At 54.1% G+C, this 24684-nt stretch overlaps 11 protein-coding genes across 11 annotated transcripts; 5 read left to right on the forward strand and 6 right to left on the reverse strand.

Annotated features, from left to right (window-relative positions):
- Positions 1–307: 307 nt before the first annotated feature.
- NCS54_00405900 (Thioredoxin domain-containing protein) lies at positions 308–1021 on the forward strand (the record flags this gene model as incomplete). Its single annotated transcript, XM_053149609.1, has 3 exons — positions 308–524; positions 583–785; positions 845–1021. The coding sequence occupies exons 1-3, from the start codon at positions 401–403 to the stop codon at positions 1019–1021; spliced, it is 504 nt and encodes a 167-aa protein (XP_053005584.1). The 5' UTR covers positions 308–400.
- A 437-nt stretch (positions 1022–1458) lies between these two features.
- NCS54_00406000 (Hypothetical protein) lies at positions 1459–2330 on the reverse strand (the record flags this gene model as incomplete). The annotated part of the gene is made up of 3 exons (XM_053149610.1): positions 2157–2330; positions 1846–1989; positions 1459–1740 (listed from the first exon to the last, which is right to left on the reverse strand). The coding sequence occupies exons 1-3, from the start codon at positions 2205–2207 to the stop codon at positions 1459–1461; spliced, it is 477 nt and encodes a 158-aa protein (XP_053005585.1). The 5' UTR covers positions 2208–2330.
- Positions 2331–2577: 247 nt separating this feature from the next.
- On the forward strand, positions 2578–3925 carry NCS54_00406100 (A to I editase domain-containing protein; the record flags this gene model as incomplete). Its single annotated transcript, XM_053149611.1, has 3 exons — positions 2578–2741; positions 2797–3059; positions 3108–3925. 3 exons carry the CDS (start codon positions 2578–2580, stop codon positions 3923–3925), a joined length of 1245 nt encoding a protein of 414 aa, XP_053005586.1.
- A 293-nt stretch (positions 3926–4218) lies between these two features.
- NCS54_00406200 (Nascent polypeptide-associated complex subunit beta) lies at positions 4219–4891 on the reverse strand (the record flags this gene model as incomplete). The annotated part of the gene is made up of 4 exons (XM_053149612.1): positions 4219–4445; positions 4529–4701; positions 4746–4770; positions 4840–4891. The coding sequence occupies 4 exons, from the start codon at positions 4889–4891 to the stop codon at positions 4219–4221; spliced, it is 477 nt and encodes a 158-aa protein (XP_053005587.1).
- Positions 4892–5729: 838 nt separating this feature from the next.
- On the reverse strand, positions 5730–6206 carry NCS54_00406300 (Cytochrome b mRNA-processing protein 4; the record flags this gene model as incomplete). Its single annotated transcript, XM_053149613.1, has 3 exons — positions 5730–5860; positions 5912–6096; positions 6151–6206. 3 exons carry the CDS (start codon positions 6204–6206, stop codon positions 5730–5732), a joined length of 372 nt encoding a protein of 123 aa, XP_053005588.1.
- A 2852-nt stretch (positions 6207–9058) lies between these two features.
- NCS54_00406400 (Hypothetical protein) lies at positions 9059–12074 on the forward strand (the record flags this gene model as incomplete). The annotated part of the gene is made up of 3 exons (XM_053149614.1): positions 9059–9512; positions 9563–11884; positions 11941–12074. 3 exons carry the CDS (start codon positions 9059–9061, stop codon positions 12072–12074), a joined length of 2910 nt encoding a protein of 969 aa, XP_053005589.1.
- Positions 12075–12543: 469 nt separating this feature from the next.
- On the reverse strand, positions 12544–13309 carry NCS54_00406500 (Hypothetical protein; the record flags this gene model as incomplete). Its single annotated transcript, XM_053149615.1, has 2 exons — positions 12544–13251; positions 13298–13309. The coding sequence occupies 2 exons, from the start codon at positions 13307–13309 to the stop codon at positions 12544–12546; spliced, it is 720 nt and encodes a 239-aa protein (XP_053005590.1).
- Positions 13310–14283: 974 nt separating this feature from the next.
- NCS54_00406600 (MFS domain-containing protein) lies at positions 14284–16612 on the reverse strand (the record flags this gene model as incomplete). Its single annotated transcript, XM_053149616.1, has 3 exons — positions 14284–15631; positions 15688–16414; positions 16465–16612. The coding sequence occupies 3 exons, from the start codon at positions 16610–16612 to the stop codon at positions 14284–14286; spliced, it is 2223 nt and encodes a 740-aa protein (XP_053005591.1).
- A 952-nt stretch (positions 16613–17564) lies between these two features.
- Positions 17565–18359, forward strand: NCS54_00406700 (Thioredoxin domain-containing protein; the record flags this gene model as incomplete). The annotated part of the gene is made up of 2 exons (XM_053149617.1): positions 17565–17755; positions 17927–18359. The coding sequence occupies exons 1-2, from the start codon at positions 17622–17624 to the stop codon at positions 18357–18359; spliced, it is 567 nt and encodes a 188-aa protein (XP_053005592.1). The 5' UTR covers positions 17565–17621.
- Positions 18360–21011: 2652 nt separating this feature from the next.
- On the forward strand, positions 21012–22559 carry NCS54_00406800 (D-arabinono-1,4-lactone oxidase; the record flags this gene model as incomplete). Its single annotated transcript, XM_053149618.1, has 1 exon — positions 21012–22559. The coding sequence occupies one exon, from the start codon at positions 21012–21014 to the stop codon at positions 22557–22559; it is 1548 nt and encodes a 515-aa protein (XP_053005593.1).
- A 275-nt stretch (positions 22560–22834) lies between these two features.
- On the reverse strand, positions 22835–23617 carry NCS54_00406900 (Hypothetical protein; the record flags this gene model as incomplete). Its single annotated transcript, XM_053149619.1, has 3 exons — positions 22835–22941; positions 23001–23166; positions 23216–23617. 3 exons carry the CDS (start codon positions 23615–23617, stop codon positions 22835–22837), a joined length of 675 nt encoding a protein of 224 aa, XP_053005594.1.
- Between the last annotated feature and the right edge of the window lie 1067 nt (positions 23618–24684).

Raw genomic sequence — 24684 nt, forward strand, 5'->3', positions numbered from 1 at the left:
TTCCACTTGGGCCGCGTCGCCCGCGCTCCGGTCAAAGGCCCACAAGGCCTCACTGACCTCATCGCCGACCCCTCTTGCGCCAATGCCGTCTATGATTGTGTGGACTTCTCTCCGCCTCTCCGATTGCTCTCCGAAGGGGCAAACAGCGGGGAGGCAACACGGACAATTGGGGAGGGCAGGAGGGGCTGAGGGGCAGGAATGCCCGGTGGGTGCCCGGCATTAGAAAGATTTCCGTCACGGAAGGAGCGAACCGTCACCGACCATCTATATATCTTGTGCATATTTCTTCAACCTCTCGGCTCTTATCTTTTCTTCCTCTCTCAAACTTGATACCCCTCACAATCCTCACTTCTCTCTAATCACCACCAATCTACCAACAAACACCAACAATACAGCCAAAATGACTGAGCTCAAGGCCGGCGACAACTTCCCTGAGGGTGTCTTCTTCAGCTACATCCCTCCCACCCCTGAGATCTCCAAGTTCTCTACTTGCGGTACTCCCGTTCCCTACAACGCCAGCCAGGGTACGTGACTATTCTCGAGCTTCTCACCGCATCTTCACATGCTGACTTTTGACTGCAGAGTTCAAGGACAAGAAGGTCGTCCTCGTCTCCATCCCCGGTGCTTTCACCCCCACCTGCTCCGGCTCCCACATTCCTTCCTACACCGAGCATATCGACAAGATCAAGGCCAAGGGTGTTGACCAGGTCATCGTTGTTGCCTTCAACGATCCCTTTGTCATGAACGGCTGGGCCAAGGCCAACGGTGTCACCGACGACAGCATTGTATGCTCCATGCCCCAGAATGACCTCTATCAAGATGCCTGATGCTAACATTCGCCTAGCTCTTCATGTCCGACAAGGATGCCAAGTTCTCCCGCAGCATTGGCTGGAACTTCGATGAGCGAACTGGCCGCTTCGCCATCATCATTGACCACGGCAAGGTCACCTACGCCTCCAAGGACGACCACCCCCAGAGCATTGAGACCTCCGGTGCTCTCGGTGTCCTGGCCCAGCTGTAATTGAGCTGCGGCACAAAAGTCTCCCAAAAAAATAATAGACTAGATATGAGCATGAGAACACGATAGAATCTAAACATCACTCCCATGAAGGAGCATTTGAGCACAATTCTTGCCTCACATATTGCTTGCGTGAAACCGTGATCTTGTGTGTCATAAGCGTGTGTGTCGTAGCTCTCTAATGAGCAACATGAGACCCTCGTTTGACGCCGTGAGTTGTTGACCAAGCCACCCCATAACGAGCCAGCACACCTTCTTCTTGGTCACGGCACAAAATAGAGATGCTCTCTTGACCATTTGCACCGATATGGCATTGCTCAACTATCAATGCACCCTATGGCATTCCATGCTCCCGAGATTGTAGAAGAACCGGCCGGACAAAGACACAAGAACCACGGACTCCACTCTCCCATTTTCATTCATCCTCCCTATTTACCATCTTAACGGGTTCTCGCCTGAACCTTGGGGGCAGCGCCCTTGGCACCCTGCTTGCTGACTTGTCGGCCGGCCTGACCCTTAGAGGCGGCGAGCTTAGCCTTCTCAGCCTTCTTGGCGGCAGCGTCGGCCTGCTTCTTCTCCTTGCTCTCCTTGATGGCCTGGGCGCGGGCAGCGGAGCGGGCCTCGGGTCGGATGTTGCGCTTCTCCTTGATCACGTCGAGGGAGGCACCGACAATGCCTCGCTGGGACTTGACGGCACGGCGGGTTCGCTTCTTGGCAACCTCCTGTAGTATGTGTCAGTCCTGTTACTGGATATCGGAAGAGGAGAGGGGGCGGGTGAGCGCGCAGCGCTTCATTCACAGCACTCCCTCTGCTTAGTTGATGCGTACCTCAGAGATACCCTTGCGGTGCTGTCGGCGGTAGAGGACGGTCCAGGCGATACGGCGGGGGTTCTTTCGTTGCAGGAAGAGGGACTCCGACTTGCCGTTCTGGAATCGGAAGATCTTGCTGTCGCCGCGGACGTAGAGCTTACCCTGTGATGCGATGACCCGTTAGCCTCCATGTTCTCATCACAGACATAACCCAACTGAGATCCTCCCATCCCCATGATGCGATCCCGTCATGCTCCTTCAGCAGCAACCCAGAACTTCGCATTTCGATAATCGGATCGGGGACGGGGAGGGCAATGGAATTGGCGTACCTTGCCAGGGTAGATTCTCTCGCCGGAGAAGGTGTCGTCGTAGGTTCGCATCTTGTCGCTGGTGTGCTTCCTAAGGGGGGCGACAAGGTGTTTTGTGTGGTTGGACCGTGGGGGATTGGGCGATGGGCAAAAAGTAAGAGGTTCGTGATCCGGCGCAACCTGGAATTTCTCGAGTTGTGTGCACACTGACTAAGCGACCTAGGGCAGGCGATGCGCTAAATGACGCCGCGCATCACGTGCACCTGCGCGAGGTCACCCTGACCTCAACTCCACCAGGACGGGGGTGAGTTTCGTCCAATCGAGAGACTTGTCGGCCGACGACCATCGAATTACACGGATACCTTGCTTCAAATTCTTGAAATTGTTCTTGTTTCATTTTTTGGCTACTTGGATTCTCTCGAGGCATCGTGGGCATGTCTAGATGAGCTCTCAGCCAGATCTGATCGCGCAAGCCGTGCTGCAGCAATTTGACAAGCTCCCTGCGAAAAGAAAACCCACTGTTCGCGACAATGGCCTTCATGAGTGGGTGCCGTTGAGCGGCATCGTTGCCGAACGGGATGGCATCCTGACCTGCCTGGCTCTAGCGTAAGCGAGCCCTATCTGCCACCCGTGATCCAGCAAATTCTAAGTAGTCTCGTAGAACAGGCATGAAGTGCCTTCCAGCGTCGAAAGTAGCAGAGTCCAATGGTGTAGGCATTCATGACTGGCATGCCGAAATACTGGCCATAAGGACCTTTAATCGTTTCTTGCTCGATGAGTGTAAGAGCCTCCTCGACAAGGATGGCGGCTCTAGTATCCTGCGTAGGACGCAGAGAACCACAACCAAGGAGGGCGACATGTCATTGAAGCCATTCGAGATTAGAGATGACGTAAAGCTTCATATGTATTGTTCAGAAGCACCATGTAAGTCGCTAAAACCGCTGACAGTGTGTATATGGTTGACGAGTTTAGGTGGTGATGCCAGTATGGAGCTCACAATGGCTGCTCAAGAAGATGCTTCACCATGGCCAACTCCGGCTGCAACAGAACTTGACTCAGCTGACGAGAAATGTCTGCCAGGACGAGCTTACTTTTCTCAACTCGGCGTTGTCCGTCGAAAGCCAGCTCGAGGAGATGCACCTCCCACCCTGTCCAAGTCCTGCTCTGATAAACTCTCCCTCAAGCAGTGCACTTCACTCCTCTCATCTCTGACCTCTCTTTTCATCGACCCGTCAAACGCATACATCCACAGCGTCATATTACCGAAATCGCAGTATTCTGCTTCGGGATGCCGGCGTGCCTTCTCAGCGAAAGGTAGAATGAGCCCTCTCGCTGGTAGACGGTGGCGGGGAGAGTATGCATTCAGAGAGTTTGAGGCCATTACAACAGAACTGGAGTTTGAGTTTTCAAAAAGAGCAGTGTCAGCTCGAGCTATGAAGATTTCTGCCAGCAATCTTGCCGCCGCATGGTCAGATTCAGGTGTGGAGGAGACCATCATCGGTGGTGTGATTCAAGGTCGGAAGCCCTTCAACGCGAAAGGAGCAAGTCATATGTCCAGACGAAGGATGTGGGAGACAGCAAGAGAGCTTTCAAGCAGTCTGGAGAATGCAGGCTACGCACCCATCCACCTGGGATGCGGCACATATCATGACTTGAAGGAGGGCCCATTGCTTACCCATAGGAGACAGGCAAAGCAGGAGGCTCGACAGACGGCCTTGACAGGGTGGACGAGAAACTACGGAGGGTCAGGTTTCCAACTGGAAGAGCGTAATCATGATCGTCATCATTAGAGATTGGTATTTCTCCCGATGTAAGTCGTATTTTTTTTCTTGTACATATCAATCAACCTCAGCCAGCCGGGATACAGTCGCTCCACCGCGACATTCTCGCAAGCCGTGACCTTTTGTGTACCGACTCCCAGTTTTCCTGACGCAGAAGACGCCTTGGGAGCTCTGTGACGACCCTCCTCCTATGGATTCCCAGGTGCAAAACATAACCCACCTCGCGGGATAACCTAGCCAGCCTCTTGACCGAACATGCCCACGATTTCACCAGCCCGTCGCATTGATGGAATTGAGCAACTTTACTCGACCTTGCTCTCGAAGTTCTCACCCTCGACAAGGTCGGGGATGTCGTCCTCGTCCTCACCCTTCTCCTTCTGCATGTTCTGGTAGCTCTCGGCGAGCTTGCGGAGGGAGGCGAGCGAGTCGGGGCCGAGCTGGTTAAGGATGCCGGGGACGAGCTCGGTCAGCTCCTTGTCCTCACCATTGCCGTAGATGGCGAAGGTGTTGGAGGTGACGGCAGCGTGGACTGTTGGAGGGGACCCATGTCAGTATTTAAACGAAAACACCAAGACCCCGCGCACACGACATGACCAGAGTGGGATGACTAACCCTTGGGGGCAGCAAAGTGAATGACGTTGCCGTCAGACTTGAACATGTTGACCTCCTCAATGGCCTGGATGGGCTGAGTGTTCAGCTTCTTGAGGGTCTGCTGAAGCTTCCTGTCGTCGGCGCCGGAGCGGGCGGGCGCACGCTTGACCTTTCTTCGGGGAGTGCCCTTTCCACTATATCACCAGGTTAGCTGCGATGGTCGGAGGCGGCGGGGGACACGTCGAAGTGCGTAAAAACATACCCTGTGTCGCGAGTTAGCATCTGAGTCTCCCCTCGTGCAAGACCAAAAAAATTGGCAGAAATTCACGTACCAGTTCGGGCACCCAGGCCAAGCTTCTTGAGGCGCTCTTGGACGTCGGACATGATGGGCGAATTTCGATGCGGGGGATCGGGGGAGACTCGATCGAAACTGCAGCAATGCTCGTCAGCTGAGACGGATTCGGACGGGGAAAATCGAGTGTTGCAGGCAAAGATGCCCGGGGAAGCGTGCGGGCGCGGGTTGGGCGGCGTACCGGTGAGATAGGCGTGGGTATTGAGCTGTTTGTCGCCGTCGGCTTCGAACGGTGGTGATGGATCAAAGTAGATTTTGTGCGTGCCAAGAGTTTTCGCCTGTGGAACTACCATTTCGCCGAGGGAAGGAGGGGGCTCTCTCGCTGTGTGTGACCCGCCCTCCACTTTCCACTTGCGCCATTGACTGACGCCCGTGACGTTGTAGGCCTGGCTCGTGGGGTAAAGCCGCACAGCACAGGGCATGCTCCTAGCTCTCCACTCTGTGACCTGGGATGATATATCCATGATTGTTGCCGTGTTGTTTCGCATAATAAAGAACCGTTTGTCCAGGCACAGCAAATATATCGTTTGTGTTACACAAATAACAATGCCTAGATAGGTAGGTACCTAAGTAAGTACCAGTGTTGCGTACTATCTCGCCCTGCAAACGACTCTAAGGCCTCAGCAGAGCATGGATATCAGTCAGTGCAATAGTTCAACACACAACTACCAACAGTCAGTCTTATTGATCGAGAGAAGTTGGCTATATTTTTCAGTCGTCAGAAACTCCAATTGCTTTACATAGATGTTCATACCGTCCACCATGACCGCCGTTCCCCCAGCTGTTGTACACGAGTAGCCTTCCATCATGCCAATACTCTTACAAGCACTCGATGGGTATCCAAAGTTGCCCTTTCACTCCGCCTCAATTTTATTTCGAATCCAGACCAGCTTCCCGTCTCATCTCTTCTCGTCGGGCATCAGTTTCTTGCTGTGACGCCTTGGCCGCTGCAGCCGCAGCCTTCTTCTTTCGCTCTTCCTCCTCCTTCACCACAATCCAGACTGATAACGAGGTCAATATATGTCGTCAATCCTCAAGCAAGACACACTCACTGGGCTTGTCCGACTTGGAGTACTCCTTCAATCGTGTCACAAAGTCGTCAAACTCTTGCTGTCGCTCTTCGCGGTTCTCCAAGCTCTTCTTTCGTAGTTCGGGGTTATATCTCGATCGCAGCTCCTCTTCGGTGGGAGTCAACCACATAGTAAAGGCAGGTCCGCCGACAGCGACCACAGCGCCACTTGTCAATCCGTCAGTTCCGACTCAACCAACTGCTCCATTGCCGTCGACTTACCCGAGCATGACCTTTGTCCAGAACCACCACCTCGACGACGGCTTTTTCGGTGCCATGGCAATTTCTAAAGAGGCTGAAGTTACTCCAATTCGGTGAAGTTGTTGTAAAAGTGCGCAATGGCGGGCGGGATGAACTCTGCTTCAGTGCCACTTCTTCCAATGATGATTTTCGCGATTCTGCATCCGTCATTGATTTGGCAGTATGCTCTTCATTGGTAGAGCATCAGATCGGGCAGGCGGTCAATATTCGGAGGTGGTCTTGTCCCGACTCCGACATCAACCTCGACGCCACTTGCTTTCAGCCACACCGAGGCTCGCAATCACTGAAGCAAGCTGTGAGCAACACCAATGAGCAGGCCAGTGACAAATGAAACATTGCAAGCTGACATCGCTGGCTGCCGGAAACAACTGTAGTACCGGATGATATCTGATACAATGGGATTGTTTGTCAATTGGCTCCCTCTGAGCCACAATCTGGCGGCAGGCGGCAAACAAGTTGTACAAGCGCCCAACGGATGGCCACGCGTGTGGCTTGGCCTCTGTTTCAACCGTCCACACAATGGAATCTACCTGTCGTGCAAAACATGCCGTCGTGAGGTGGCAAGACCCATCTTCCCAATCAAGACGCTTCACAGCCTCTGACTGGTCGAAGCTTGTGGTCAGCTCGGAGGCCTGCCTGACGTATAGCGTCTCGAGAAGCCATCGGGCGGATTGAATATCCCGGCAATGTCAGATATACGAGCCAGTCCGTCGATGTCATGGACCCATTCACCTTCAACTGCTTTCTCACGTGAAGGTCACAGCCATGGTCATCAAGGCTCGATGAGGCCTCTTCTGACGTCGAAATGGTGGTAAGCCAGGTTCGGTTTGACAACCAGACCCGCATGGTCGCGTTCGACAAGTGCCACAATGTCTCTGATCCCGCGGCGGCTGGGCCAGATATCCTCCGAAGGTGTCCGCAAAGCCTCTCATCGGAAACACCACGGAAAGCGTTCATCGATGAGGCACGGAGTCTTGGCTGGCTCCACAGATGATGTTATGCGAGGAACCGCGCCCGGGGCCGCTGGGGTCGATCGACCACGGAGAAGCAGCTTTGAAGGATCTGGCTCATCATTTCGTTTCGACTCGGAGAGCCAGCCTCCTCTACTGGAGCTGTTTCGCATGACTTTCCGTCAAGTTCGATGGCTGGATCCCGTACGTCAAAGGAGGCAAGCTTAACCAATATGAAGCCGGGGCCATGGCACTCTGATACACGGCAATGCTTTTGCCTGGTGCAGAGGGCTCTGACGCACCCCAGCGCATAATGATCAGGGTAGCAGCAGGAAAAAACAATAGATGAAGTGCTACGTGGTATCCATGGACATCAAAGGGTTTGATGAAATGATCTCCTATGCAAGAACCGATCAAAGCTAACATTTGATGGCCAGGGGCTGGATTGAGCCACAGACAGCCATGCACCCGTTGGCGGTTGAGAGCCAAGCCGGCAGCGGCGTAGCGCCCCGTCATTGGAGCCACTGGAATGGGTAGGTCAGTGACGAATCTCGTGATACGGCACCATTGGACCAGCATGGCTTGGGTTAGCCATGAACGGGTTCGCGGTGGTGGTAATGAGAGAGCTGGATGGGCCGATGTGAGTCGGTGAAGATAGCTCCTTTCGGCCACGACACGTAAGGTCTGGAGGACCTCAATTTTCGTAAATCGCATTCTCATGACCTTCGTAAAGAGCTTCGCTTAGTGAATACGCGAAGAGCTAGCTTTCTAAAGCTAGAGATGGATGATGAGGATCGAAGAAGGGCCCAGGACCCTGGAGGCCGGATGGAGACTGACAACGTTTTCAGGACTTTTCCAGGGGCAAGCCGCATCATGACCCCCCCTGGAAGCCCCTCGGTCTCGCTTCTAGGGTGCCCGACCCCTCTAGCCCCTCCAACTGGGCTCCAAGTTAAGGCAAGGTACCGCCCGCCAAGTGCTGCACGGCTTCAGTGGCCACCAGGACATGCAGATGGTACCTGGACATCCCCACCCGAGGTGACCTCGAAAACGGCCCTACACAGCGACAAAGCCACTGGACTCGAGGAGGATTGGCGCCTTGACCCCACAAGCTTCGATGGATGTGAAGAAAGAAGATGGATGGACGGGATGTGTTGTAGAGAGACTAGACCAACCCTGGGGCAGGTCACGTTGGGGGTTGGAGGCAACCTTGGAGAAGGTAGGTACAGCGCCTTCCGTAGTCGTTTCGGACGAGCCAGACATAAAGGGAAATCCCCTTCCGCATCTTAATCTGCGCCATCTTGAAGCTTTCTTTGTCTTACCTAGGTCTCTCTCTTGTCCTCTTTTTTGGGCGCTGCAACTCGGCCAAACAGCTTGTCTAGGGCCCTCCCTGTTCTTTGCAGTTTGCGCTGTCATTATTACCTATTATCGTTGTTTGTTACTACCTTGCCAACCTACCCAACCTATTATTATTACAGTACCTAACCTACTCCGTTGGCGGCTGTGCCTGTACCTGTGCCTCTTCCCCGACTGACCCGGCTCCGTTTCTGCGCGGCCTGCCAGCTGTCTCCCTGTCGCCCATTGCCAGCAGGTCTTTCAGAAAGCGGTCACCTTCTTACCTATTCATTCTCTCCTGTTTCTCGTCCTTGGGATCGACGGTAACCGCCTCGGCTTTCTCTCTCACACACTAGTCCCACGATCTGGACTGCCGATCACACGCCTTTCCGAAACTCGGTGGCTGTAACTGCGGCAATGCGACTGTAATCCTTTGCGCCTACCAACCTAAACACCTTCTCTCGGCGGGATTTGTGAAATCCTACAACTCCCCTCGGTCCTGGGTCGCTTGACGACAACCTCACCAAGGCTCTGGAAGCCAAAACCTCCAACTTTCGTCCATTCTCGAATATTGCCAGCGTATAACCATGGCATACGACGGAGGCTACGGCGGCCAACAACGATCTTACGGGGGTCCAGCGCCACAAAGGCCTGCCCCGCGACAGCAGGGCGGCGCGCCTCCACAACAGTACGGAGCACCACAACAGTATGACGATTACCAAAATGGCTATGGATACGATGGCTACAATGAGGGTTACGGGCAGGAATATGGGGGACAATATCAGGATCAAAACTATGGACGAGGGCCACCTCCGCCTCAAGATCCGTACGGACCTGGGCCAGGTCGCGGTGGACGCCCGATGCCTGGTGGCCGCGGAGGAGGACCAGTTCCTCGCCCACAGACAGCTGATCCCCATCGAGGACGCGGATATCCTCCTCGGGGAGGCATGGGCCCAGCACCAGATCGAGGCATGCCCAATGGGCCGCCTGGGAGAGGCGGTATGCGACCTGGTCCTTATGGCGCGCACTCGGATCCAGCAGGTGAGTCCAGCACGCGCCGTGTAATGCTTTTGTGCTGACAATGACCAAAGCACGCCGTGCGCCAATGACAAATACGCCCCCTATGAGCCCTCGAGACGCGCATTTTGGAAATCAATATCCCCCACAAGGTCAAGGACGGCGGCCAGACATGGGGCATGAACAGCAGATGGTTGAACAAATGTCCAACATGGATTTGAACCAGAGATCAATGATGCCACCAAACGGTCGCCCCAGTTTTGATAGCCAGCGAGGTCAAGGCGACTATGGACGACAACCCGCGAATGGTGGACGAGGCCCTCCTCCCAGAGGATATCACCAAGGTTATCAGGACTCAAGAGGTGCCCCCCGAAGGCAGGATGCAGGTTATGGACCTCAAGGGGGCTACGGGGGGTGTGACGATGAATATGGTGGCACGCAAGAGCCCCCAGCTGGTGGCTTTGGTCCGCCAGCTCGAAGCATGACGATGCCTTTGGAGGATACTAGGTCAAGAAACAATCCGCCTCCTCAGCGGATGGACCCGGCGCAATACAGCACTCCTGCTGGTCGAGGCATTCCTCAGCGGCCTTCGACCGCTGGAGGCCACCGGGCACCTCCTCAGAGATCATATACTGCCAATCCGCAAGTAAGCGCAGGTGGGCAGTACGGCGGAGAGTATGGCGGTGGACAAGGCTATCGAAAACAGTCAGCAACATCGTATGATGATGTCTATGACTCTTACTTCGATAACCAGCGAGACAGCAACGGATCACAACCGCAGCAGAACCGGGGCAGCTACCCCGACTTTGACGCAATGCCATCCCAGGGCAACCGTGGTTCTTTTGAACAGTCGATGCGTCCTGCGGCTGAGCAGCCTCAGCGTGGAGCGCATCAGACGGCTGTGCTAAACCATGCCAAGTCGCAGCCTTCGCTTCGCCAACCACAAGCTGCCGTATTCGAGATGGCGGGTGATGTACCAGATGTCCCCCCAGTTCCGCAAATGAACGCCCACCGAGGAAGCTATGATCAGGCCTACCACGGCCACGGCCACGGATCTGGAGGATATGACCAGATGCCTCCAAGGGGGCCAAGCGCGCCTCCTGCGGCCATGAACGGGGCACGAAATGGAGGACCAATGAACCCAGACGGCCTGCCCTCGCACCCGGCACCTGTACGCCCAGGACTCATGCAGGACTCGGTGGTCAATATGAGCAACAAACCAGCTCCTGTACGAAACTATGGCGTTTCCACTCCAGCTCCTCCACCTCAGCCCCAACAGCAACGACAGCCTCAGTATCAACAGCCTCCACAGCAGCAACCTCAATATCAGCAACCCCCGCCGCAACAATCACCACCCCGAAGCAATGGTCAACGTCAGCCTGCTCGGGATGAAGGCCCCGTTACCACGCAAGAACTGGAGCACCTAAGGATGGTGATCAAATCCAACTCGAGCGATCAAGACTCGGCTCTCAAGTTGGCGAGGAGATTGGTAGAAGCTGCTGACGTGCTGGCGCCTAAGATGCCTGATCCCAAGCAACGTGGCCGAGCCCGCGAACGATACTTGATCGACTGTCACAAGATTCTCAAAAAGCTCTCAAACGCACAGAACCCCGACGCCATGTTCTTTCTGGCAGACTGTATCGGCAGAGGCCTCTTTGGCGAACCCGACAACAAGGAAGCATTCACCCAATATCAATATGCGGCAAAGCTTGGACACCCGGGAGCAGCTTATCGAACTGCAGTTTGTTGTGAGATTGGACATGAGGATGGCGGCGGCACGCGGAAGGACCCAATGAAGGCGATCCAGTGGTATAAACGGGCTGCAACACTCGGCGACCCTCCTGCGATGTACAAGGTGGGAATGATCCTTCTCAAGGGTCTTTTGGGCCAGCCCAAGAATCCCCGGGAGGCGGTAGGATGGCTGAAGCGGGCGGCTGAGCGGGCAGATGCCGAGAATCCCCATGCGCTTCACGAGCTTGGCCTGTTGTACGAGTCGGCGCAGCCCAACGACGCCATCATCCGAGACGAGGCATACGCGTACAGCCTGTTTCTCCAAGCTGCCGAGCTAGGCTACAAATTCTCCCAGTATCGGCTTGGCTGTGCCTTTGAGTATGGCCTGCTAGGATGTCCCATTGACCCTCGGCAGTCCATCATGTGGTACTCCAAGGCGGCAACACAGGAGGAGCACCAGGCGGAACTTGCCCTGAGCGGATGGTACTTGACGGGCAGCGAAAACGTGCTTGGCCAGAGTGACACAGAAGCATATCTGTGGGCGCGCAAGGCGGCCATTGCTGGACTGGCAAAGGCCGAATATGCTATGGGCTACTTTACTGAGGTGGGCATTGGAGTCCCGCCCAACCTAGAAGATGCAAAGAGATGGTACTGGCGAGCAGCCGGTAAGTTGATGTCCAATTAGGCCTTGAGGATGCAGACAACTAACTATTTCTCACAGCTCAGGACTTCCCCAAGGCCCGTGAACGATTGGAGGACCTGAAGCGCGCAGGCAAAAACGGTGTGCGCCAGCGAGAACGCATCTCACGCAGCAAGATGGATAGGCATCAGGAAGGAGATTGCGTTGTGATGTAATCATGACAGTCGTCTCTTGATGCTCTTGAATGGATGTCGATGACTGAGTTGTGAATGGCTCGAATGGCGTTTACGACAGTAAAAGATGACACGAACTAAGTGAGATGAGAGAGGCAGGGTGTGGTATACCCATGATTATTTGGCGCAACGTCTGGATAGGGGGAATCTTGGGATGGATGTGGCGACCAAGAAGGCGTTGAATCTGGCGTAATTGGATGGGCATGTCGCGGTTGAAAAGGCGCGGGCTTTTGGTCAAGTTCTGGTAAAGGAAACTTGGTACAAATAAATCAAATAAAACATTTCATAACGAAGGGTGGCGCTCGTCACGGTGAAGATCACAGTTGAGAATAGGGGCTCATGGTTGAAATGGCAATGGACCTAAGCTATACGTGTTGTTCTCTCCAGTCCACAATCGGGCACATAGATGAACTAGTTAAACACAGCCAAACCAACTTAAGCCTCTTATCAACTACTTGGCAGACGCATACTCATCCTTGAGCTTAAACTCGGCCGGTCCATACTGGCCAATCTGCCTCCCGAGAGGCGTCATGTCAAGCATCATCAGAGTCGTCAGCACCGTCTCGCCACCCCTCGCAAACGTCGAATACGTATGATAAATCTCGCCGTCCTCCTTCAGAAAGACGCTGTACCCAGGGACATCACCGCCCTCCCACCACGTCTGACCTTTAGCCTCGACCTCGTCCTTTGTGCGGAAGTTGAGCAGGGCCTGGCCCCTGGCCTCGTCGATGGTGGCGAAAAAGTCATAGTTGAAGTCGGAGTCGCCGCTCGAATACCACGGCCAGGTCCACCCGTTGCGCTTCTTGTACTCCTCGAGCTTTTCAGCCGGAGCACGGGACACGCACGCAAACGCAGTGTTCTTGAAGTTGAGGTGTCGCGGGTCAGGCAACGACTCGCCGACGTGAGAGCAGCCGCGACAACCCTCATCGTCGCCGGGCTTGAACATGAAGTGGTAGACGATGAGTTGATCATTGTCCCCAAAGATATCTGCCAGGGAGGTGGTGGTGCCATTAGGACTCTCAAAGGTGTAGGTCTTTTCGACCTTTACCATGGGGAGGTTACGGCGCTCGGTGGCGAGGGCATCACCTGCACGGGTGTGTTCCTTTTCCTTCTCAAGGAAGGCTTTTCTGGCTGTGAGCCACTCTTGACGGTTGACGATCTATTGGAGATGTGAGATAAGGGATATATATGGACACAAAACTCACTTTGCGTGTCATCTCGACGATATAGAAATGTAGTTGTGGTCAGGATTGAATAAGAACTGTTGTGAATGTTGAACAACATGAATTCATCTCAGTCGAGACCACTCGCTCATTTTTATACCCAAGACAGCCAGCAGTATCACAAACACAAAGTAACATCGTATATCTCGTATAGAACCTTTAGCCATGTCGTTCCGTGAATACCTACATTACCTAGTAGTTCGGAGAACTGCGGGGTTGTTGCCTCGACGGCGCATCCTCTACGCGTCGAGACGGGCGCGCCTTGACTGCAACTCTGCGTCACAGCGACGCCATTAGGTCGCCATGTCACCTGACACCAGGATTTGAATAGCGCTGAGAATTGAGCGAGGGTTCGTTGAGGGTATCACGGGGCATCAGGTCACTCAAGATTATTAATCCAACGCACCTACTACGCCCTGCGAGAATGAAGTCAGGTCGTTTAGCCCAGGCAACCAACGTCGATCATTGCTGGGTGAAAAGTTTGGTCTCATGTTGGAGAGGACCTTGATCCATTCAAGGTGAGCTTCGTCGGAGCACTTGCAGTACATAGTGAGCATGCATGTGGACATTCTTGATCAACTCTGACACTGTCCTTGTATTCTTGTCTAAGCAATCTCGAACCGGAGCAACTCTCTGCGCCATGGCGACCATCCTCATACCACGATCATTCATAACGTTTCATAAGTCTGCTGAATAACCCAGTGCTTCTCCCGAGTGTCTGTGAAGGTCATCGTGTAACAAGAGCCAGTCCGGCTATATCAATCTATCCGAATTCATACCATGAAAATGCTATTCAAACCGTTGTCCGAACCCCCATGGCCGTAACATGCAGTCTATCATGATGCCCATGAATGCCTGTCCCATGCCGTAACCAATGATGAACCAAAACGCTGCAAAACATATGCAAATGCTGTACCATGACTCCAAGCAATGTTGCTCAACTTCTAGAACAACCTCTAGAACACCATCTAGAATCTCTCCATCAGGTTCGCCCGGACTGTCCACATCCGGGCCCTCTTTCCGTAAATATACATGGGGATCGTTAGCAGCATCAGGAGAAGCTGGATGATGCCGATCCATATGTAAACCATCTTGGGACCATCTGCGTGCAACCAATGTGTAACAAAGAGACTGAAAACGAGGCCGTGGAGCACGTTCTTGGAAAAGTTCAGAGTCACCAATGCCTCTCCGGCATACTGGCGATAGCTATCAACGCAGAATGTGATAGCTGTGGTCGAACCAAGAGAACATCCGAATGAAACGATGCCAAAGAAGACAGTCGGAACGATCCAGTGATCCTTCTCTTCGGCTGACCATCCGAAGCCCATGAGGCCTATGCATGTGCTGATCAGGATGGGCGCCGCCATGACGAGACGGAACTCAGGCTCGTAGAGTCCGCCATTACGGCGAGCCATTGCCTTGACAATGATGTCACTGATCTTGCCGGCCACGCCAGTTCCCAGGATTCCACCCACAAACGGCGAGACATAGACAAGGCCAGTCTGGAGAGCATCAAAGTCGTATGACTCTCTGTCACGATAAATCATGGCAATGGACTCGGAGATGACGATAAGCCAGCCAACAGAGCAAGCATACACTGCTGATGACCAAAGAACAGCCGGGTACGCGAATAGGATAAACGGTCGGACCATCACTTTGAGCCAGCTGTCGTGGTTGAGGCGCCCATGCCAGGGCCTGAGTTGCTGGGTAAATGTCTTGGGAGGTTGCTGGCGGAGGGTGTGTGTGTAAGCCTGGACCTTGGGTGGTCCCCTCAGCCTCGAAGTATCCATCTTCTCGCTTTCAAGATTCGGGCCCGACTTGAATGAGGCGACATTGGATTCGCTCCCAGTTGCGCTGCTGAAGTAGGGAGGAGTAGGTTGAGTGGGTTCATTTGAGGGGGAGTTCGCAGTCTTGGATGGGGTTGGGTGAATGACAGTGGCCGTCGATTCTTCAGACGCAAAGGCCTCTGGGCTTTCTCCGTCGGCATTCGCAAAGCCAACATGAAGATTCCTGTGCCGGTGGCTAGGACCAGGAGACGCCGGTTCCTGCCCCTCCGAACCAGCACCTGTTCCTAGCTTGCCGCCCTCGTGCTGTCCTACTGCAGCGGCTAGAGATGCAGGGGCTTCTATTTCGCCCTCCATCTTAAGAGCTTCTTCCCCTGTGTCTTGCGTTCTATGACGTGACGACAGTCGACGGAGAAAGCTCGGTCGTTTCGACGGCACACGTGGCTTGGGGTGAGGAGTTCGGTCCCAAAAGGTCTCGGGGACGAACAAAAAGAGAAGGACAGCGCCCAGACCAATAATCATGGCCAAGATCCTAGAAGATTGTCAATCAATAATAACGTGACTAGGATTGCGGTTATGGATACTCACCAGAAGACCCAACGCCAACTCAAGGCACCAATGATGACAGCACTAACCAGAGGGACCAGGTTCTTGCCGCCAAGAAGCAGCAGTGTGTAGATACCGATACGATAGGCTCGCTCGTGCAGGAAGAAGATCTCGGCAATAGTGGCGGACGGGAGACATTCCACCGGGCTGACCGCAACGCCTTGAAAGACTCTGGCAGCCAGGAGAGAGTTGAACGAGGGGGACCAGGCGGCCCAGAGAGATGTGCCAATGAAGAGAATGGCACTTGCAAGATAGACGGGGCGCTTTCCCCAGAGGATGGCGGTAGGAGAAAATATGACGGAGCCCAGGCCCATGCCCATCATGTAGAGTCCTGTGGTCAAGGATACCCTCTCAACGTCGACATTGTACGTGTGTGCAATGTCCGTGAAGCCGGCGGCCACCAGAGGGGTTGTGCCGCCACCAATCATGCAGTAAAAGCCAAGTGACAAGAGGGCGATGTCCCGTCTCCATGAAGGCCAGTTCAGAGGATCATTGGCCGAGTCCTCGGGTTGGGGCTCCAGAATGATGGCGCCATCGCTCGTCTTCTTCTTTTCTTCTTGTACCTGAGGACGGTTTGCTGCTGAAGATGCCGAATTCCTGCGTGAGTTGACTGGGAAGCCTGTGGGGATAGATGAATGCGAGTTCCTTGCCTGCACGTTCCGAAGACCAAGTGGCTCATTGCGGTGAGAAGCAAGAAGTAGTACGGATCCTATCTGGTGTTAATCTTTTCCTAGATCTAAGCGGTTCTTTGCCACTGACCTGGAACTTCAATGGTGTCCTTGTCGTTCAACACTCCCATACTCCATTTCGATGGCTTCCATCTGCCATCTGAGGGAGTGCTGGTGGCGGCGGCGGCACCAGCGCCCAAAAGGTGCCGCCACTTCGGAACTTCTGGCTTTTCTGCCATGATGGCTTCTCGGCTGGCTTGGTGTAGCTTTCGCGGCAGATGCGAAAGTCAATTGCGCCGGGAAAGGTTCAAAGGGTGAGAACCCTGAGAGGTAGGGATAATTGATGTGGATAGTGATTTCTGAACCCCGGTGGGTTTCCTGGAGATAAAGACGAAGGTGGAGATAGCGCCGAAGTGAAGATTAGGTATGCCGGGTAGGTGAGATATCCGTAACAATAGTTGAACAGGGGATTGAGGAGAATGACTCCTTGTCTGTAGGGTAGAGGCAGAGTCTGGAGGAGTAAACAAATCTCGAGCTGCAATCTCCCTCGCCTAGAGATGTCTTGCCTCAGGCTGTCCGGTGCAGAGCTTGACGTCAGAAATGAGAGCACCACGGGCACCTGCCGAAGATGGTTCAGGCAAGCAAAACAAGCAAACAAATGCAGCTGATGAAAGGGAAAGAAGACGGGAGAGGAAGGAAGGAGGAGCGTCAAGATAAAGAAGTCACCGGACGCCTAGAAACATGAGTAATGACCAAGAGATAGATCATCTCAACACCCGCACCAAACGAAGCGAAACAAGCGACGGACGGACCCCGGCGCGGAGGTGGAGGTGGAGTCGGAGGATTCACAGGCGGCGACGGCGGCAGAGCAAAACGGTTACAGCGCGTACAGCTGACGACCCAAGGGATGGACTCCGAATACACAGCTCGGCCGGTGCGGCTCTAGGGCAACACATGACCCCCCCAGCGCCGTCGCATGGGGCCTCTGGTCCTTGTAACTGGCTCTGCCGTCCCCTGCGAAAGGGTCCTTTTGGCTGTGGTCTCTGCAGCCACTAGATCGCATCTGGGGTGCAATGACATCATTTCTGCGCTCTTCTTTCATCCCTTGTCACAAACTTTTGGGGCGAGCCGCAACGCGGACCCTGCACTGAGGGCGCCTTTAACCTAGTATCTTTTTCTCATCTGCAATGTGACTTGACTCTCTTGCCACATACTATCTTTGCCTGTTATATTGCAACTTCAGATAGAATGCGTACTACTCTATCGTCTGGGCTACGGCCCCTCTACGGGATGGCGTCTTTAGCCAAACCGCCGCCTCGTATGATTTCCCGAGCCCTCTCAACCACCACCCCGCAGCAAGCCAAGAACCATATATACGCCCCGTGAGTGCTTCTCTGACCTCCATGCACATCACATGAGCCTGCACATGGCCCTTGTCTTGCACCCCCAACTCCCCCATGCCGATCGTGGAGAAAAAGTCGACTCCCTCCTTGTTTTTCTTACCGCTAGGTGACGTGCCGATCGTCCGGGCTATACTGACCGCTTCATCCTAGCATCCGCAACAACGACTCATTCTCGACGTACCTCTCTCTCTCGACCTCATCCCGCACACCCCTTCTCACCCTCTGGACCGCATCCTGGTGTTCAACCTGCAAAGTCGTCAGCCCCCTAATCCGGGAACTTGTCGAGTCCGGCGTGGGCGAGGATGAGGGCGGCGTTTCCCTTGCCATGGTCGAGTTTGACTCGCCCGATATCATGTCCGGGAGCCCCAATCTTGCCATGACCTACATGATCACCAGCATCCCCACGTTGCTGAGCTTTGACGGCGGAGAGGCCCAGACGGCGACCAAGCTGGCGGATGCGAGGAAGCTTTCTGACAAGGAGTTTCTCAAAGAATGGATTAGGACTGAGGCCAAGAGGCACGGAGGTCGCGGCGGAGGCGGCGGAGGTGCTTCGTCGGCTTTTGGAGGATTATTTGGGAGGTGACGACCCGAAGAGAACCTCACCAACTCCGATGCCCTACTGCCATCCTGTAAAGCACTGCCTTTCTATCATGTATAGTATCCTTCTTCAAGAAAAGTCCAACTATGCCACTTGCTGAAAGCTGGATGGCTCTTTACTACCTAGGTTATCTAGGAAAGCAGCGCCTGAAAGAGAAAACCTCGTTCCTAGATCAAAGTGATGCTACTCCTCCTCTAACCACTGCCAGCCGTAACACGCTCCATCAACATTGCATCTCCATCCATATCATCATTCTATCACCCGCGCACGAACCACGCATCTCTCTAATTACCAGAAATCCATTACCATGGCGGTACCTCCCCCCCCCCCATATGCTGATACCTCCCCACCCCATGGAGCTTCCTCCAGGAGTGCCTGAATACCCCTCGGAACACAGCTTTCGCCAATCTGAATGGCATTATGCCCGCTTGTGCGAGTGGCCGGAGCTCTACGTCGAGGACGGGCTTTACCCAATAACCCTCGGCACACTCATCAAAGCGCCCTCCGACCAGCGAGGGTGGTATCGTATCATTCGAAAGCTTGGGTTTGGATGGGACTGGACAAAGTGGCTCGCCCAACAAGAGTGATTATACTACACATGATCGCCTGCTGTTGCCGATGCTAATCGTGAGCCATAGAGAGGTACAGCTTGGGCAGCCCCAGTATATAACCCTCCAGATTATGTCGGTATCGAGGGGCCCTATCACCAACATAGTGAGCCTATCGATGGCCCTAAGAGCTTCCCATGGTGATCTGGATCCAATGCACGTCAACTGTCCTCGGGGTTACGCCTTGCGGGGCCCCAGCGGCATCCATGCGTGTCTCGCATACCAACCCCAGTATATACCATTTCGCGGTTCCCTCCAACCTCTAACTTCGTATCCGCCGCCCTCAGGGGGGGTCCCAAGGCTCCCCATTCACATCATCAAGAGTATTCTCAAACAGACTCTCCTTGGAATCGAATCAATGCACCGGGCGGGGTGGGTTCATGGAGCCATCGGCCTGCATAGCCTCGAGATTAAGACTCGTTCGTATCCCCCAGACCTTGTCCAGGGACCCGAAGACCAAGTTTTCCTTGAAAAGATTCGGCACACGTCTGACAGAGTACATGCGCCGCTGCATTTGACAAAGATCTCCCCTATTCTTCCGACACGCGACGACTACGATGAAAATATCAAAATCAAGCTAGGCAATCTGGGATTGGTAAGATGTTGGATAAGGTTGCCGTTGGTGATGCTGACCTCGCTCTCGCAGCCTTCCCTGTCGGAGAAAGCGTCAACAGGTGGCGTTCGACCCAGAGGTTCCGATCTTGCACTATTGGTTTGGCATAGCGCTCATTTTTGGCCGGCTCCCAGACCAATTCCTGAGGAGATGGCCACACATGGGTATCTGGTTGGAGCCACCTGTGACCAGGCGCTACCCCCTGATAGGTTTCGAGCACACATTCAGAGCAAACGCGCCCCTTGACCTGAGCGAGGAGGAGGTGGTTTCTATAACTGACTTGTTACGGTTGGCAATGGAGATTCCTCCACGCCCGAGGCCCACAGCAAGCGAGCTTCTTCAGCATCCTTTTTTTCAGGGTTAAATAATGGGTGTGTCATAAAGACCGAGTTTTGTTTTGTAGCGCGAAGAGCAGAGCAGATCAATGGCATTGTTTGTGTCTAGGTTAACAATACAACTTCAATTTTAGGACAACCTGATATGGATATAGACTGCTTTGGGATCCATTGCTAACATGACTCCGGCAACGAAAAGTGTGTATTTATTAGAGTCAATTAGCCATGAGTTACAGTATCGTGTCACTTATTTTAGCGTCCGTTCTATCATGTTTGGTGTGAAGATCGAGCGATGGCTCAAGTGGGCATTGTCGCAGTTTGTGGAACGCTGCCAGATTAGATGCTGAGGGGCAGAACTGGGCGATCAAGCATTAAAACGATATCCACGGCATTTGAATTGGAAAAGACAAGATCTTTGTGACGAGATCAACTCCAATTGATCGACGCACTCGCACTCTCATCACGAAACCATCAAAGCGACGAGCCGAGCCGGTCCAGATGACGGCTGCTAGAGGCTCAATGACACCATCAAGATCCCTGTCATGGCCCGCATTGAAAAAAGATATCGTTGACGGCTTGAACCCTTATCCTACAACCAATCAGAGCCCAGCGCGAATTGCCGATCCAGGGACTTTTCTGTCGATCAGGTTTTTTTCCTTGCTCGTTCGCTCAAGTCGGGACGGACGAGGGTTTCGCGCCTCTTTCTGATTATCAAGCCGTTCCGAACCGTCGACAACTTCTACCCATCCATTCCAATATATGGCTCACCCTCCCACAATGTCGCACTCCTTCTCCCCTTCCTCATCCCAGTCGGAGTTACACACTCTGCAGAAATGCTCCTCCTCTAACTCGCCTCACCGGCCTCGGAGCCTGTCCTGTTGAACCGAGAGATTTACGATTCCGACCCTGACCCTGACCCACAAAGACGAGACCAAGACCCAAGACCGAATGCGACTACGCCCACTTTGGCATCGAGCGAATAGATTAGATCCCGCTGGGTCTTTTCTATATCCATTACTCGTCGATTGATCCTGCGAGATTCTTCTTTCCTGCCTCTGTCATCACATCCTCCTCCTGCGCAATGGACCCCCTCGTGGCCGCGGAGCTCGCAAAGCTCCAAGACGACGGCGTCGCCTTTCGCGCCCGCCAGCGGCACGTCCACCAGACCTGGGCGCGCACTTTCTCGTCCCTCCCAGAGCTGTATATCCAGCCAGAGTCGCTGGCCGAGGTGCAAAAGGTGGTCAATCTTGCGCGGAGGTGTCGTCGGCGCCTGGTGACGGCGGGATGCGGTCATTCGCCGTCAAACATCACGTGTACGTCGAGCTGGCTCGTCAACCTCGACAACTTTAACAGGATCATCTCTGTGGACAAGGAGACGGGTGTGGTTATCATGGAGGGCGGGATCAGGCTGTATACGCTGTGCGAGGAGCTTGAGAGGCATGGACTTGCTATGCCCAACCTTGGGAGCATCAACCAGCAGTCCATCAGCGGCGCCATTTCTACTGGTACTCATGGTAGCAGTTTGCGCCACGGTCTCATGTCAGAGGACATCATCTCTCTCAAGGTGACCCTCGCCGACGGGACCACAGTCCAATGCTCCAAGGACACAAAACCCGACCTCTTCCGAGCCGCCCTGCTCTCGCTGGGCGCACTTGGAATCATCACGGAGGTCACCTTCAAGGCCGTCCCGGCCTTTAGCCTCAAGTGGAGGCAGGTCATTGACACCGATTACAAGATGTTTGAGGCCTGGAACCACGAGCTGTGGACGCAGAGCGAGTTTGTCAGGGTCTGGTGGTTCCCTTACACGAGGCGTGCCGTGGTTTGGCAGGCGGACAAGACGGACGAGGAGCACCGTGATCCACCCCAGAGCGGTTACGATGGCGCCCTTGGATACTATGTCTACCACAACCTGCTGTACATCGCACAGCACGTCCCGAGGATTCTTCCCTGGGTTGAGTGGTTCGTGTTTGGCATGCAGTACGGCTTCCGCAACGGAACAAGCTCGTCGGCCGTTCAGCCGAGCCGCAAGGCCCTCCTCATGAACTGCCTCTACTCGCAGTTTGTCAACGAGTGGGCCATTCCTCTCAAGAAGGGCCCTGAAGCCCTTCGACGGCTGAGTTCATGGCTCAATCACTTGACGCCCGACGACCCCGACTACGTCCCCCACAACATCCCCTTCTCCGCCGAAGGCCTCTATGTCCACGCGCCTGTCGAGGTTCGTGTGAGTGACACTACACTAACCTCCAACGCGCGACCCTATCTCGACATCACCGTCGACGACGGACCAACCTTGTATCTCAACGCCACGCTCTACCGACCCTACTGGCTAGACCCTCCCTGCCACGACAGGTACTACGAGGCGTTTGAGTGGTTGATGAAAGACCTCGGCGGCAAGCCTCACTGGGCAAAGAACTTCCGATCCCACCGCCCAGAGATCGAGGCCTTCTACGGCAAGGAGCTTGACTCTTTCCGCGCGGTGCGGGACAGCGTCGACCCTCAGGGCATGTTTGTCGGACCGTGGCATCGGGACCGGATAATGGCGGACGGCGCGGGACTTGAGCTGGAGGAGGTGGAGATGAGGAGAGAGCAGAGCAGAAAACGAGGCGTAACGACGTTTGGAATCATTTGATAGCGTTCAAGATTATGACGTGGCTCTCACGAGGAATACGAAAAGGTTCACGATATGTCCCAATGATCAGAAGTGTTGTATACCCCCAGTTTCCCCCAGAAGTTCAAGAACCTTGTGCATTGACTACATCTCGGACTAAATATAAAAGGCTGGTAAACGCAACAGGTTCTCTAGGAACGGTGGCCGCTATACTACTAGGTACGGGAAAAGGAACGTCGATGTAGCCCACGGCAGCCAGTCAATGGCCGCCTCATTCATGCCCAGAGGTGGTTTTTCTAAATCTGTCGGTAGCCGGACTTCTCGTCAATGTGTCGGTAGCGCTCGCGCTCCTTGCGGTCCTTGAGAAGGCAGGCGATGCAGAGGATAAAGATGGCGTCAACACCTGGGAGTATGTGGTTAGTACATTGTGCGGTATATCGAAGGACATGAACTAATACATACCAACGAGTCCAAAGACAACGGTAAAGATGCTGTCGATGTGAAGGTTTGAGAAGCTGGAGATAGCTGTCGCGCAGCCTCGTAGAAGAGCTGCGCTCGCAGGGCTGGTGCACGTAGTGTCCATGACAAAGGCGGGTGTGGTACTGTTGGAGTATCCGCAGCACTCAAACTGTAGCCTTCGTTAGCAGTATTTTCGCCATTATTCGGGTTTGACGTACAGAAATCTGGATCAAGCTCTGGATCTCGGGTTCTTGCGCAATGTAGATGTCAAAGAATTGCTCCCGAATCCTCAATGTCATGACCCAGAGAAAGACACCCACACACATAGTGAAAATGGCACAGAAAGTCACCATGTATCCGGAAATCTTGAGAATGCTGCGGGCGGGCATGACGAGTCCTGGCAGGGTGACGGCAAACGTGGCGAGGATAAAGGCGGCATTGACAATGCCAGCGGTGAGAGGGAATCGCTGGTGAAGTAGATTCCTTGTGGCCTGTTCGCCATCCTGGGGAGCATCGTTCATTTGGCTTCTGACGACCAGCGAGAAGACCAGCTCGAGGATGCCCGAGGCGAGAAAGAGAACGTCGGCGGCGACAGCCGCAAGAAAGACTTTGTTGGCCATGGTGGCGATGTAGGTGTTTGGTGTAGTAACTGAAAGAGCAAAGGGAACTGTCTAAACTGGAAATCGGAACACGCTTGCTGAATGGGATATCTCGTTTTCGTCCTCCTCTTCTCGAATGACTGATTATACTGTAGGAGTTGCTGCTGCTGCTGCTGCTGCTGCTGCTGGACGACCTGCGTCTCGGATATTGAGTCTCGTCAAGAGGTAGAAGTGAAGCGAGTAGACTGTTTTCAAGGGATCGACACTCGAAAAACGGTGACGATCTCGTTTCCGATAATTTAGTATATGAACGAAAGAAAGAAAAGACAACCGCTCAAGCGAGCTTGTCAAACGTAGGTACTGGAAGCAAAGAGAGAGAGTGTATGAACAAAGAGAAACTCCTGGCAGCACCACACAAGGGAGGAGGACAGAGACAAGACGGCAAAAGGAAGGACAATGGAAAAACTCGAAAACACCAAGGCCAACCATGAAACACGACCACGACTGGAGCGTCTCGGCAACATCTGATCATTGTCAAGATCCGCAACCGACACGGTTTCAGGGGATGGATCTTGACGCAGAGCTGCCGACGGCCGACGGGGCGAATGGTTCCACGCCGAGGCGGTGGCCAATCAGAGGCCCAAGAGCCTGGCCGAATACCCTGTTTGGGACAGCGATTGTTGGAGCCAGGGACACTTGCGACTCAGTAGCAGCCCAACTATAGGCCCTGAGCAAGTCGCAGAGCCGCCCGACGGCAACAAGAAGCCTTCAACTGCCAGCAACAGCCGCCCGAGTGGAATTCTGGTATGATTTTCTGGCGTGACAGTGTTTCCCTTGATGAGATCCCGATCTTGATAGTCGAGTCTCTTTCCTCGGCTATCATCATGTCTTGGTACCACCAGCAGCAATCACAGGCGTTACCCAGACTTGGAAGACTCGACGTCGTGGATTGGAGGATTTTCCCCCCTTGACAGATGCGACGACCTGAGGCTAGACACGATGAGGAATAGGCAGAGTAGGGGACACACTCACGACTGCGACGTCGGTGGAGGTGCTGCATAGCAGACCCTGGTTTGCCGTTGGGGTAG

Source organism: Fusarium falciforme, chromosome 3 (genome assembly GCF_026873545.1).
Source record: "Fusarium falciforme chromosome 3, complete sequence".
Lineage (NCBI taxonomy): Eukaryota > Fungi > Ascomycota > Sordariomycetes > Hypocreales > Nectriaceae > Fusarium > Fusarium falciforme.